Source organism: Cavia porcellus, unplaced genomic scaffold (genome assembly GCF_034190915.1).
Source record: "Cavia porcellus strain 051 isolate PalLab524CR breed Dunkin Hartley unplaced genomic scaffold, mCavPor4.1 scaffold_4, whole genome shotgun sequence".
In the NCBI taxonomy this organism is placed as follows: Eukaryota; Metazoa; Chordata; class Mammalia; order Rodentia; family Caviidae; genus Cavia; species Cavia porcellus.
The window spans coordinates 8608984-8620080 of record NW_026947487.1 but is presented as its reverse complement, the minus strand read 5'-3'; the positions used below and the strand labels follow the sequence as shown (position 1 = coordinate 8620080).

Genomic DNA, 11097 nt, shown 5'->3' with positions numbered 1-11097 from the left:
AACTGCAATGTACTTTAAGTATGAGTAGTGTCTATGTACTTAATGTTTTGTCTTTAAAATTTGTTATATTTCTTGGTGAATTCTAATTTTGATGCTGCAGTTGTTTTAATCTTTTAATGCACATGCTTCATTTTCTGTGTCATAAACGATGTTTCTGAAGTTGAAGCTATGTTTTACATTAAGATATACATTTATAGACGTTGGAGCATGTATTTTTGACAAAGTTGTGTTCTTTTCACATTACCTGTACATTAATGAATGTTATGTTTTTGAAGTTGTGACAAGGTATCTGCTTATCTCCTAATATCACTGGATATTATAACATGTACATTATGTTGCCTGTTTTTCTTTCTCATTTGAGCAAATGTTGTCATGTATGTCAATCTTTGTTCTTCTAATCATCAGAATTTTACCTATTATGTTTATATTGCATCTTTACTTTGCTATTAAGTTTTCCAGGGCAGGTACCAAAAATAAACCATACCACTATGAATTTCTGATTGCCCCAGACCAATAGAACCATAACTTGTGTCCAAAAGCATATCACAAATTATATTAATGTCTCCAGAAATTATAAAATGTGGCATGTTTTATGAGTAACCATACTCTGAAAGGAATCTTTCTTAACTGTGGAGTTGTTTTGGGGGAAAAGGTTGCTATTGAATGTATCATGCAAATTCCTTTATCTTCTTCTTGATGCTGTGAAACCATTATATATTTTGTAATTATTATTGCTTATTCCTAAAACACTAAACTAATGGCATGAAGGGAAATCTAAGTTGTTTTGGTTTTGTTTTTTTTTTGTCTTTTTCCTTTTTATCGGTACCAGGGATTGAACTCACGACTGCCTGCTTGCTGCTGAGTTAAATCTCCAGCCCCGAAATCTAAGTTTTGAGCTGTCAGCACAGTGAAAAGTAAATTTGCTAAATTATACTTCAAAAAAAAAGAAAAAAGAAAAATGGAAGAGGATCAAGAGATAGGGAAAGGAGTGAAAAAATAACTAAGATATGTAGCTGTATCAATCCTCCATAGGAATAAAATCATTACATACTGCAAACGTACTAATAAAAATTAAAAATTTTTAAAAGAAAGCTAATTATCATATGGCTTCTCTTATATAAAAACCCAAATTATAAATTAAAGGTAAAATAAAGATAGAAACGGGGAAGCAGACTTTTGGAGATGGAAAAGGGATTATGAAAAAGGGAGGGGAAGGAAGGGGAGAAGGTAGAAAGTGGGACTCAAAGGACCTAAAAATGATCAAGAAATTATACACGGGAAAGTACATATATATCAATTCCCAAAAAGGAATATAAATATTTAGCAATTTAAAAGCAGGGATGTTAGGGATATAGCTGACCTCTCCAGAAAAAATAAAACAAAAAAAGACTAACCACGTAATAACTATTTTTTCCTTTCAGGACCAAAACTATAATTGTAGTCTCTTTCCTCTCTCTCTTTTAAATAGCAAGTAAAAACTATATATATTTATGGTATACAATATGTTGTCAGCATTTGTATACTGTAGAATCGCTAAATCAAGCTGTATGTGTGTAAGCACTGCCTCATGTTCTAATCACTTACTTACAGTAAGAACATAAACTGGTTATTCAAGTACACAACATACTGATGAACTTACTCAACTTGTCTAGCTGAAATTTTGTGCTCTTTAACCAACATATGTATCTCCAATCCCCATAATTTCTACTAATTACTACAGAGGTACCTCAGTTTATAAAAGCTTTCATTTGTAAACAAAAGCATTTGGCAAAATTTTGATTCTCTTTGCAAACTCTACATCAAGTAACAAACATGACCATAGCCTTCTTTCCCACACAGACACAAACGTGTCCATCTTTCCCAAAATCATGAAACAAATTAAGTTCGTAAACCAAGGTACCACTGTGTATCACTGTTTCTATGAATTGACTTTTTCAAATTCCTTATCTAAGTAAACCATGCATTTGTATTCCTAGATGCACCCTTTTTCTCTTTCAACATTCCAGTATAACTTCTAAAACATTCACAACTATACTGTTTTATAGAAGTAAATGCTTACGTGTTTCAATTCTATATACATATTAACATTAAAGAGATAAAAAAAATACATCTGGCAAGAATATTTTCTCCAACTACCTGCTTCCACAAGTGCCATCTACTTTTCTAGGCAGATAAATATAATTGTGTTAATCTCTATCACAAATGACCAAAAGACACTCCTTCAAAAATATTACCTAAATATTACAATTTTTAATTCAAAAATTATCACAATTTTCCACACTACCTATTCTGTTCTGCCATCTTGCAGTTTTCCTTTGTAATAAAAATAATGTCTACCTAGTTTTCTTTCATGATCTCACATCATATAGCTTTAAAGATATATTTAAAAATAAGAAAACTATGTCTATGCACTTACCTCAAGTACTGGTCCAGCTCCAAGAATGATTTGCTCTACTCCACTGGCAAATCCTTTCTGACTGAGGGCAGTAAGGTGGTGAATAAGGAAGTTTGTGCTCTGAGTCTTTCCAGAACCACTCTCTCCTGAAATCACAATGCATTGATTCTTTTTGCGTTGAAGCATTGCATGGTAAGCTACATCAGCCACAGCATATATATGAGGCTCAAGTTTTCCCAGCTGATGGTTATCATACATTTTGACATATTTGGGGTTATAAATAGGAAGAAATTTGAATGGGTTAATAACTATTAGAATACTGCCAACATAAGTATAAATTTTCTCATGCTTAAAACGATTTCGTAGGTTTTCTAAGAGTGTTTTCTCATTCAAATCGGGCAAGCTACATAAATCATCGAAGTCTTTCTGCTGAGGCTGTGGAAGAAAGCCCCGTTCCATCATCCTTCGACGTTCTTCTGTTACCCGTAGCCATGACTGAAGGCTCCCATAATGGATAGATCCATCAAGATTTTTTTCTCTCAGAAGAAAGCGATAGTCCTCTCCACTTGAACGATTTTCCAGAGCCATTCGTGGCCACAACATCATTCGCTGAACTGGACAGTCTGTTGGATTGAGTATCCATTCTTCGCCACCAAATTCCTTCACCTCTGCTAAGACATAACATTTTGTTTTGTCTAGATTAAGTCTGTTTATAAGAGAGTCAATCACCTCAGCAGCTGTGGAGTTTTTTCTGGCAGGAATTGGACAATAGATTGTTCCTTCTGAAATTGTCCCAGGATATATACGTAATGTATGTTCATTATCCTCAAAGCGTCGTCTTCCTCCATCATTTATATTCATATTGGATTGTGTCCCATCAGCATGGACAGTATGTGTCCCAGATCAAACCAACCATTTTCTTGGCAAAAGAACTGTAACATAAAAAATGGGAAACATTTAAAAGTCATACTGTATACTCTTTTCTGAGATTCAAGAATGGCTTAACAAAAAGCTTTTCATCATTTTTTAGAACAAAAATCCTAACTCTTACTAGGGGAAAAAAAAGGTAAAAGCAGTTTACTGAGACCACATATACAGTATTAAGTTTTACTGTCCAAATCAGGGCACTAATATAGTCACTTGCCAAAAACATAGAACAACAACTGAGAATTCAAAGAATACAAAGGAAAATTGTGTTTCCCTTGTTACTTCAAATATTTCTAAGGTACTTGGGATTATAACCAAATTCTTTATTTTCAGGAATCTTACTGAAGACCGAGTTAAGAGAATAATTAAACAAATTATTTACTTCGCACCCAAATCTCTTAAAGAAAATACAAAAATAAAGAATGGCAATGATGGAAAAAAGTTGTATGAAACTCACTATGAACAGTAAGATAACAATGACACCATCATAGAAATTAAAGTGATAACCAAGAAAACAATCTAAGGAAACTGCTGCAGAGACAGACTTATTTTCAAAGAACTTTGGGCTATGCCCCTTGCACTCCCACATGATGGGATAGATAGGAGCAAAAGAATGGCCCTGCCCCTGCACTAATACACAGTTACGAACTTCTCTTTGTTTTTCAATGCTACTGTTCCACCTCTTTACCTAATTTTTCTATTCTGCCTATATTTCCAATCTTCTCAATTCCAACATACACTCTTTTAGAAGGATGATATCAATGTTTACACTTCACCAACAAGGTAATTATTCCCTTCTCTACTCCTATTTTCATGTCATCTCTAGTCTCTCCCTTTCTATGGAGAAAATACGTTCCACATACATTTTGGGACTAACAAAATCTATTTCTTATCGCCTCCATTACTTAAATAGGCCTCATCCAAAAGGCACTCTTTACTACACACCTAAATCTGTTGTATCAATTCCCTGTGTTTATTTGTTTCACCCTTTAACATATAAAGACAACTTGCTACTTTTTACAAAACGGGATTGGGGATATAGCTCAGTAGTACAAGCACCTGCCTGGCAAGTACATATTCCTGAATTCGATTCCCCATACAAACAAGGGAGGGACTGAGGGAGGGACAGAGGAAAAGAGAGACAGATAGACAGACAAGACAGACAGAGAGACTGACTTTTAATTACTCACACTACCACATATTTGCAAAAATCCTCTAATCAAAAGCTTTACTTTTGGGCCAAGGATTTAGCTCAGCAGCGTAAGTGCCAGCCTGGCAAGCACATGCTCGTGAGTTCAATCTCCAGTCCCAAAACAAAATAACAATAATAATAATAATTTTAACGTATGTCAATTACCATGAAAAGCTTTTTAATATTTTGATACTATGTTGATTCCATAGAGTAAGGCTGAAAAAAACTTATCTTTGAATTCTTCCCTTAATGAACATTATCTTGTTAGTTTTTTAAAATTACAATAACTATCTTGACCCACATCACCATAAAAAAATTAACTTTATCCTTCATTTTTAAAATTTCTGTCATTTTCAGATCTACCTAATCTTTTTTCTGCTTGTTTAAATTTGATGAATATTTTAAAGGCTAGTATCCCTTACTTACCTATTTAGAAAATTCTAAATATGTAATTTAATATTTTTTAGGTGAACATTTTAATGTCATCCATACTAAATTACTCTTCTAATTGTCAGTCTTACTCTGTAAATTCTTTAGCATTATTAGATGGCTGCATGTGTTCGAGAATTTAGCTCTGCAGGTACATACCTAATGGAACTATTTTCTCATACAAACATTTACTGGGAATGTGCTTACTACCTGTTTAAAATAATGACACTACCATAATCATAGCTCTAAATATTAACTTTTTCTTTTTGAGACAGGGTCTTGCTGTGTAGCCCAGGCTGGTCTTTTTTTTTTTTTAATGGTATTAAATACATTTTTTTTTTTATTTTAAAGGGGGTAAAATTAAACACAACAAAACAGAACAAAATAGGACATAAGAAACCAATGTAAGAGATATAAATTGCTAGATGACCTGAGATCTTCACTATCTATCATATTGTCTCTGGTTTTCTTCCAAATAGTTGTTCATGTCTTCACATATAGAGAATTCATACAAAACATATAATATAAGTATAAAACTGATCCGAACAGAATGAGGAAGGCGATTTAGGTCTTCAAAACTAGACTACAGGGAAGTCACTAATGCCTCTCATAGAGTCTCTCATTCTCTTCAAAATAGCTGTCCATACTTTCATGTATACTGAAGTTCAACAAAACAAAACAGGCAAGGAGGGAGGGGTTGCTGGTTTTCCCTTGATCCAGGTCCCAGCATGGTGCAGGTCCCAGTAAATGCTGGTGGCTCCCTTCCTGGGTGGCCCTAGCCTGCATGCTCACAGCCACTCACCAGGGAAGGAGGGATTGCTTGGTTTCCCAGCACTCCAGGTACCAACTTGGTGCAGGTCCCAGTAAACACTGGTGGCTCCCATCCTGGACCGCCAGAGCCTGCCATGACCACAGCCGCTTACGGGAGGGAGGGGTTGCTTGGTGCTCCAGGTCCCAGCATGGTGTAGGTCTAGTGGTTTGCGTCCTGGGCTGCTGCAGCCTGACACACTCACAGCTGCTCACCATGGGGGCGAGGGGTTGCTTCAAGCTGTTTCTTTCTAATGCATTGACCATTTCACGGCCCAAGTTCTGAAATGGTCAATAGACCATAGAAAGACATCTTTTTAGGCTCTTGCTTGAAACCAACAGCATCAGGAAGCTGCCGGCCTTGATTCAGGGCCAGGCCCTGGCTGGTCTTAAAAAAAATTTTTTTTAAACAGGGTCTCTTATGTTGCCCAGACTAACCTCAAATGTAGCCTCAAAATCCTCCCACCTCAGCTTCCCAAGTAACTGGAATCACAGGTATGTGCCACTGTGCCCAGATTAAAATTAATAAAATTTAATATTATATAATCATTGTTCAATTTTCCCCAATTATCTCAGATATATTTTACAGTTATTCTAGTCAAATAGTAGATTCTGCTCCACAAGAACAGTAGGGCAATATCCAATAAGCTAGAAAGTTCCTAAATGTAAAGCTGTGTTGACATTTCAAACTGCTGAGCACATAGCGCTTCATATAAACTGCCTGCCTCTGACAGCAGTCAGCAGATGAACTGCTTCTTATAGCCAGGGGGCTGTGCCTGTGACTGGGCCCTATCACCCTAAGGGGTCATGCTAAATGACTACAATCTGTTGCCTAAAGTTGTATTAATATGGCAGCTCTAGAACTAAATTGAAAACCTCCTTTTTCACCAGAGGTCAACTTAGCCAAAACTTCCAACAAAGAGCCCAACTCCAATTACTTTCCCATTATCTCTAAGAAACCAAACCTCAGCTGTTTTAGCCGCAGGTTCCTGACAACAGCCTCATTCACCAAAGAGTTCTTGTCCCTTTTTAAAACATAAAAACTTTTTTTGGCCCAACTTCTATCAATTTGGCTTTCTTTTTTTGGTTGTTTTATCAGGTCTTGCTTTGTGTTTGACAAAAAGGGTTTCCCTAAAAACATAATTTACAAATCCATCTTTACATCAAGTCAGTCCCAGCTAAGCTGCTTGAAAAATCTGTATTTATACTTCTGAAGTATAAGAAAAGATCAGAATCATTCAGGGAATTTTTTAAAAATATACACTTCCAGACCTAATAATAACTCTGAGACAAGAAAACCTAGGCAATATATCTAGGCAATTCTGTGATTACTAATCTCAAAAATAGTATTAGCGAACCCACATGTTCTCTTAATCTTTTTCTTTTTTTGCAGAGGTGGGGATTGAGGGGGTATGGTGAGACAGGGTCTCACTTGCAGTTCAGGCTGAGACCCTGAACTCATTGGGTAGCCCAGGCTGGCCTCAAACTCTCGCAATCCTCGTGCAGAACTCTGCCTTTCCTCTGCTGGGATGCTAGGCATGCAGCACCATGCCTACCCTTCCTGATCTTTAACACACTATTAGCATTAGAGTAGTCAGCTACCCATTCCTGAAACTGCCCTCAAAGGACATGTATTTTTCTTATAACATTCCTGATATGCTGTTTCTTTTTGCTTACTCCTTAACTGTTTTTTTCTATTACCTCATTTTAAAAGTTAAAAATACTTCCCAGAGTTTTGGCCTCAGCCCAGTGTCCTTTGCCTGTTAATATGGATGCTTGAGCATTACAATAGCAAAACTAATCCACAAAGCTAAGAAGTTTGCCAACTCCTGTGCCACAAAAAGAAAGAGAGAAAGAAAGAAAGAAAGAAAGAGAAAAAAAAACAAAAGAAAAGGTAAAACTATATAACAGAGTAAAAAAATGAATAAAAGAATTCAAAAGAATGTGGGGGGCACCTACAACAGGTAGAAAAATGGAAAACACTTAAAAACCAAATGTGGGGGAGGCAAAAAAAAAAGTATCTGTAATTATGGCAAATAAATGTTCCAGTTAAAGATTTTCAGACCAAAAATTTTAATGTAACTATGCTATTAACAGATACACATCTATAACATGAGGACAGAAAGTATGAAAAAAGTAGGTAAGCATAGCCAGGGGTGGTGGTGCATACCTGTAATCCCAGTACTCAGGAGGCTGAGGCAGAAGGATCATTGCAAACTGTAGACCAGTTTGGGCTACAAAGCTCAAGGTCAGCCTAAACTACACAGCAAGACCCAGTCTCAAAAAAGACCAAAAAAAAAGTAGGTAAGTATATATGTCTATATATACACATATATATACATACACAAAATATAAACACTAGCTAAAATAAAGTTGCAAGATAGCAAACAATATAGAAAATAAGTAAAGTTAAACATCTCTTAAGTTCCTTTTATCCCTTATATGGTATTACCCTAGGATAAAGGTTTCTGGGTACCACTGTATCGAAGACAAGCAGAAAATAGAAAAAGACTATGAGAAGTTAAGATGAAATTGATACAGTGGCAAGTAAGCAGGCTAGGCAAGTGTTGACCAAATCTACTATAAAGAACAGCCACAAGCAGCAGCAACAGTGTAAATATAATATTTATTAGTTAAGGGGCTTGGAAACACAACTAGATGATTATAAATAGGATCAAGCAGAGAAGCAAAAGTTAAAAACCATAGAAAAAGGTCTAATGAGCCAATGTTCTTTAACAATCCAGACTAAGATTTAGCCAAAGGTAGAAAACTCTCACCAAAAAAAAATCAAATCTACTTCCTTCATTACAAGAGTAAGGGGAAAAAAATGAGTAGAAAAATACTTTGAAGTAAAATGTTGCAAAAGTGTAAGCTGGTCCTCATCACTAAGTAAGATACAGGAACTGTATTTTACCTATAGGAAATCAATACTACATAAAAGCCAAAAGGGAGAAAAAAAGCGATGGAAGAAATGAATTTTTATGACACAATAGCATACATATATTGGGTTAGCCTGTCCAGTTACTAATCTGTAGCCTCTTCTGCTCAAAGTCCTATGATTTCCTTTGAAAATCTATTTCTCTAGTCCCTTGTCAAGTGATACCATTTCAACAGACTGATCTCATATCCCAGATAGAAAGGATGGGGGAATTAGCTGACCCAACACCAGCCAATTTGATTATTTCACTGCCCACAGTCACCAGGGCTGATCATTAAAATTCTGTATTAGAACTTCTGCTGCAGTTATTGAAAAAGCAACATTTTTTCCCCAATAGGCCTGTTAAGATATGAAGACACCAGTCAGCGTCTCCTGAGATCCCGCCACGTTGGAACTTTGGGCGCTGAGCAAGAAAGCAACTCGCCTGCTTTCCTGATAAGCAGCCCTGGTGTGAGTGAGCTGCGGCAGAGCCAGGAAGAGAACCAGTCAGTGTCTCCTGTGGGCTTACTGTCGGGCAGGCTGAGAATCAAACATCCCATCTCTCCCTCCCCCCCCTCCCCCGGCCTTAACAACTGGGAGCCAGAGGTCTGAGCATCTCTTGGGAGGATGACTGTAAGCAATATAGCAAAAATAGGGGATTTCCTTCTTTCTTCTGTTTGAAGGCAAATGTTTTCAGTTTTGCTTTGTTCTGATTAACTGTTTTTGCTCTACTCAGTATTCTGTTTTGATACGTTTTATAATGTTCTGCTTTTGGTTTGATTTTGCTATAGCTGATTAAATGGACAACAATTGTGAAGATAATGAGATATACTATGGTACCTATTATTGTTATCCTGATATTCTGCTGTGAAGTTCTATACCAGTTTCACTGCATTGTCTTGATTGGCTTTGTTCTGTCGTATTTTACTATTTTCAAAAAAGGTACAAAAACATAATTCTAGAGCTACCCATCTAATTCTGAACACAGAGAAGCCTCTATGCAATAAAAGCAAATTAAAACTAATACTCAGAACAAAGCCTTATCAACATATTTGGGCCAAGGAACTCGGCTGTGCCTCAAATAACCTCAGCCACTGAACTTACTTTGTTAAGTATGTCAATCAATTCTCTTTTATTCTCTGAGCCATTCTGAGGAGGATTTCTCTTTTCTATAATCAAAATGTCTGACATTATATATTGCTTCATTTAAATTGAACAGCAATTTTACTTTTATTTTTTTTTCTTTCTGAGACAAGGTTTTCACTGTGCAGCTCAGGCTGGCTTTTATCAACTTTATAGCCCAAACTGGCCTCAAACTTGCAGCAATGTTCCTGCCTCAGCCTCCCAAGTAGTAGGAATATTAAGCATGCATCACCATGTTCAGCTTGCAATTTTCAGACATACGGAATAAATTACAACTTTTTTTTAAGAGAAAAAAAGCAAAACAGGAAAAAAAAAAAGGGTAGAAATACCACAGCATTTCCAAAAAAGAAATCACTAGTTGATAAATTACGTACTGTTATAAGTAGTTGTTCAAGTTACAAAATCAAAGCACAAAAAGTGGACAATAATATAATGACAGTACAAACCATTCTGTTTGATGAATTAACAACTTAGTAGTATGGTTATCCATCTTGCACACTTAAACACACATACAGTTATTCCTTTAGGGCACTTTTTTTCTCTTTCTTTATTATAATATCTATTATACATTTTGGATCTTACTACTCTTTCAGTTTTTTATCTTTTTGTATTACAGAAACAGTACAGTATTTACAAATATGAGTCTAATTTATGTCACTTATGAGAACAGTCTCAAGTTGCCTCCATTTACCTATAAAAACTTCAAGATCATTCTTCTTTATAACTGGGTAAATATACTCCACTGTATAAATATACCACATCTTTTTCATTCTTTCTGCAGTTGTTGGGCACTTCGGTTGTTGCCAAGATTTAGCTATTAAAAATTGTGCTGCTATGGACATGGGTGCACATATATCACTATGACATGACCTTTTCAATTTTTCTGGGAAAATAGCCAGGAGGGGAATAGCTGGATTGAATGGAACTTTCAATCCTAGTTTTTTGGAGAATCTCCATACTGATTTACATAGTGGTTGCACCAGTCTACACTTCCACCAACAGTGGAGCAGTGTTCCTGTTTCCTTTGTATCCTCATGAACATTTGTTATCAGTTGATTTCTTGATGGTAGCCATTCTTTCCAGAGTGAGACGAAATCTCAATGCCATTTTAATTTGCATTTCTCAAATGATCAGTGATGGTGAACATTTCTTCATGTATTTATTTGCCATTTGTATATCTTCATCTGAGAAATGTGTGTTCATCTCAGATGCCCATTTTTGGAGAGGGTCTCCGAATATGGGGGGCTTGATGTTTTTCAATTCTTTGTACGCTCTAGATATAAGTCC

The 11097-nt window shown here is 36.0% G+C and overlaps 1 protein-coding gene and 1 non-coding gene across 11 annotated transcripts in view; both read right to left on the bottom strand.

Annotated features, from left to right (window-relative positions):
- The window catches only part of Myo9a (myosin IXA), a 351801-nt gene that overhangs the window by 249072 nt on the left and 91632 nt on the right, over positions 1–11097 (bottom strand). For all 10 annotated transcript variants that reach the window (XM_063246690.1, XM_063246689.1, XM_063246687.1 and 7 more), the window contains exon 2: positions 2417–3327. In XM_063246690.1, coding sequence (XP_063102760.1) covers positions 2417–3256 — 840 coding nt within the window. In that variant the 5' untranslated portion in view covers positions 3257–3327. The remainder of the gene's footprint in view (positions 1–2416; positions 3328–11097) is intronic.
- Positions 5990–6126, bottom strand: LOC111753906 (small nucleolar RNA SNORA2/SNORA34 family). The gene has a single exon (XR_002788674.1). It is a non-coding gene; the product is annotated as a small nucleolar RNA SNORA2/SNORA34 family (small nucleolar RNA).